This window comes from Fulmarus glacialis, unplaced genomic scaffold, assembly GCF_000690835.1.
Source record: "Fulmarus glacialis isolate BGI_N327 unplaced genomic scaffold, ASM69083v1 scaffold11401, whole genome shotgun sequence".
Lineage (NCBI taxonomy): Eukaryota > Metazoa > Chordata > Aves > Procellariiformes > Procellariidae > Fulmarus > Fulmarus glacialis.
Genome location: NW_009194793.1, coordinates 31,261 through 33,720, shown reverse-complemented (window position 1 = coordinate 33,720; position 2,460 = coordinate 31,261). Strand labels below are relative to the sequence as shown.

The 2,460-nt window shown below is 41.3% G+C and overlaps 1 protein-coding gene across 1 annotated transcript in view; it reads left to right on the top strand.

Moving 5' to 3' along the window:
- The first annotated feature begins 2,128 nt into the window (after nt 1-2,128).
- The window catches only part of NR4A3 (nuclear receptor subfamily 4, group A, member 3), a 23,179-nt gene continuing 22,847 nt past the window's right edge, over nt 2,129-2,460 (top strand). Inside the window, 1 exon segment of the mRNA XM_009587888.1 lies at nt 2,129-2,458. Within this exon segment, the coding sequence (XP_009586183.1) occupies nt 2,129-2,458 (330 nt within the window).

Here is a 2,460-nt window from a genome sequence, read left to right as displayed (position 1 = left end):
TTGTTGGGTAAAGAAGAAAAAATCCCAGGTTATTTACTTCACAGGGTAATTAATATTGGTGCCCTAAGTGGAAAAGTAGGGGTTAGAATTAGTCAGTCAAGTGCGCTGGCAAAGGGCGAGGTAGGAGGAGTCCTGCAGAGCCAGGAGAGACCGGACCTTTAGGTTAAGGATATTTTTTATGTCCTCAGGTCGGACTTATTTTAGACTTCTGTTTTCTTACTCCACTTTGCACAAAATTCAGTGACATAACCCTGTTATGCTCAGAAAAAAACCCGGAAAAAAAGCATAATGATCTGTTTCCCTGAACTCCTGCTCATTTTCTGAGCTTTTTTCCTTCATAGGGTTGTGTATCAACACATTCTCTGTCTGCTCATTCAGTTGTGTTCCTCAGCCACTTCTCAGCTGAGGTGCATGGAAGGAATTTCTTTCTCTTTTTATTTGATTAAGCAGTGATCGCTACATTTTAACAGATGATCCTTAAACTAACAAATGATAGTAACAGGACTTGCCATGAAATGTGTGTGCGTGGAATGGCATGGACAGAAATTGATAGGAAAAAAGAGAACGGTAGAAAAACACATAAATAACATTGGGAGGCAAGGCTTGTGAAAGGGTTGTCGTGCTTTTTTTTTGTAAGTATTTGGATTTACAAGGAGTAAGGTCTTAATTTCAGAAAGCAGCACTGTTTTTTTCTTAGTTTTTAATGTTTTCTCAAGAAGAAGAAAGATCTGAATGGTTTGTGACAGTACAATAATTGAAATCCGGTGCTTAGTTTAAATATGTTTGTCTGCAAAGCGCGCAGGAAAGAATTAAAAGTTGATTTAACACAAATTATTTGGATTCCTGCATGCCAGGCTCAAGTGAATTTTTTCAAATTATAAGTGAAGGGAGTTCTTGAAATGCTGAGGAAAACCCCGTTATTTTCAAGGCAGCTTTTTTTTTTAGTATGAATTGTTTCTCAAGTGCTTTTGAAATATAAATTACCATGATTAAGAAGAGATGAACTGCACTTAATTTTGATATACATTTTCTCCATATTTACTCTTCTTTTCTCTGTACAAGAGAATATATACTAATTGATGCATTTTATTCCTCTGCTGTGGAGCCGAAATACACCACGCACTTTTAGTTTGGGTTGCAAATATTGGGCTAGAATCTCACAGTGTTTAATCAGGCGAACCTCAAATGGGTTGCAGAATTGGGTCCATTATTTCCTGAGAGCAGCAAAGGAAACAGCAGACTAGTAGGAAATGTAAAAGAAAAAAAAAATCAAATTTTTATAGCCAGGCACTGTGTTGCTTCAACCATCCCAGCTATTGGTGAACTACATTAACTTTTATGACTAATGGATAAAAACAATTAGATTAGCAGCCTCAGCCTTGCCTTCCTACAAAAACAGAAATACCACGTACTTTTTCTCTTACATGTTTGCAAATTTAGGGATATGTTGTACCACCCACTTTTTTTAGGAGAATGTTCTACCACAGATAAGCCTTAAAACTACTAGTTAGGCAGCAACCTTGAAGTATTAGCTGACCAGAAATATGCTTCAAAGGCCCAGAGTTGAGTAAGCAAAACCGATGTTTGCAAGTCCTAAGTAGCAAACGCTGTGATTTGAGTTGTTCCTCTGACATGCACTGCAGATGCTGTTTCTTTTAAAATAAATATCATTTTTAATATTATGCATTTGATAATCTCATTTACCCTTCATGAAAATTTTATGGCACAGTTGCACGCATACAGAGATAGCTTTAGAGCCATAAACTGTTTTCATTCTGCTTATCTAATTCTCATTGACACCTATGTATATTAAGCAGCAGATGTAGGGCAGCTTGAGATGGCTCCTTCTCTCACTGACACCAGTATAAATTTGAGTTGCTCCCGTGACTAGATGAGAGCAGCTCCCTAATACCCAATGCTTAGTCGATCCCCCATGCATATTTCTTGTTGTAAGGCAAAGACTCGAGGCTAATTTATATGTCCCCTGTCCAGGCAAGAGTGGGAGTCGGGTGTCCAACTGAGCTCCATGAAATGTGGGAAAGGTTTTAGGAAAGGAGTTCGCGAGGGCCTGGGCCACGGCCTCGGCCCGCTGGGCTTGTTGTTAACGTTCCCCTTTGCCCTTGCAGATATGCCCTGTGTGCAAGCGCAGTATAGTCCTTCACCGCCCGGTTCAAATTATGCAGCTCAGACCTACGCGTATGGCTCGGAGTACAGCTCGGAGATCATGAACCCTGACTATGCCAAGCTGACCATGGACCTGAGCAGCACCGAAATCACTGCCACTGCCACCACCTCCCTTCCCAGCTTCAGCACCTTTATGGAGGGTTACTCTGGCAGCTACGAGCTCAAGCCTTCCTGCCTCTACCAAATGCAATCTGCCTCCTCCGGCCAGAGGCCTCTCATAAAGATGGAAGACACGCGGCTCTCCCCCTAACAGCCCTCACTGCCCCCACCCCCGGA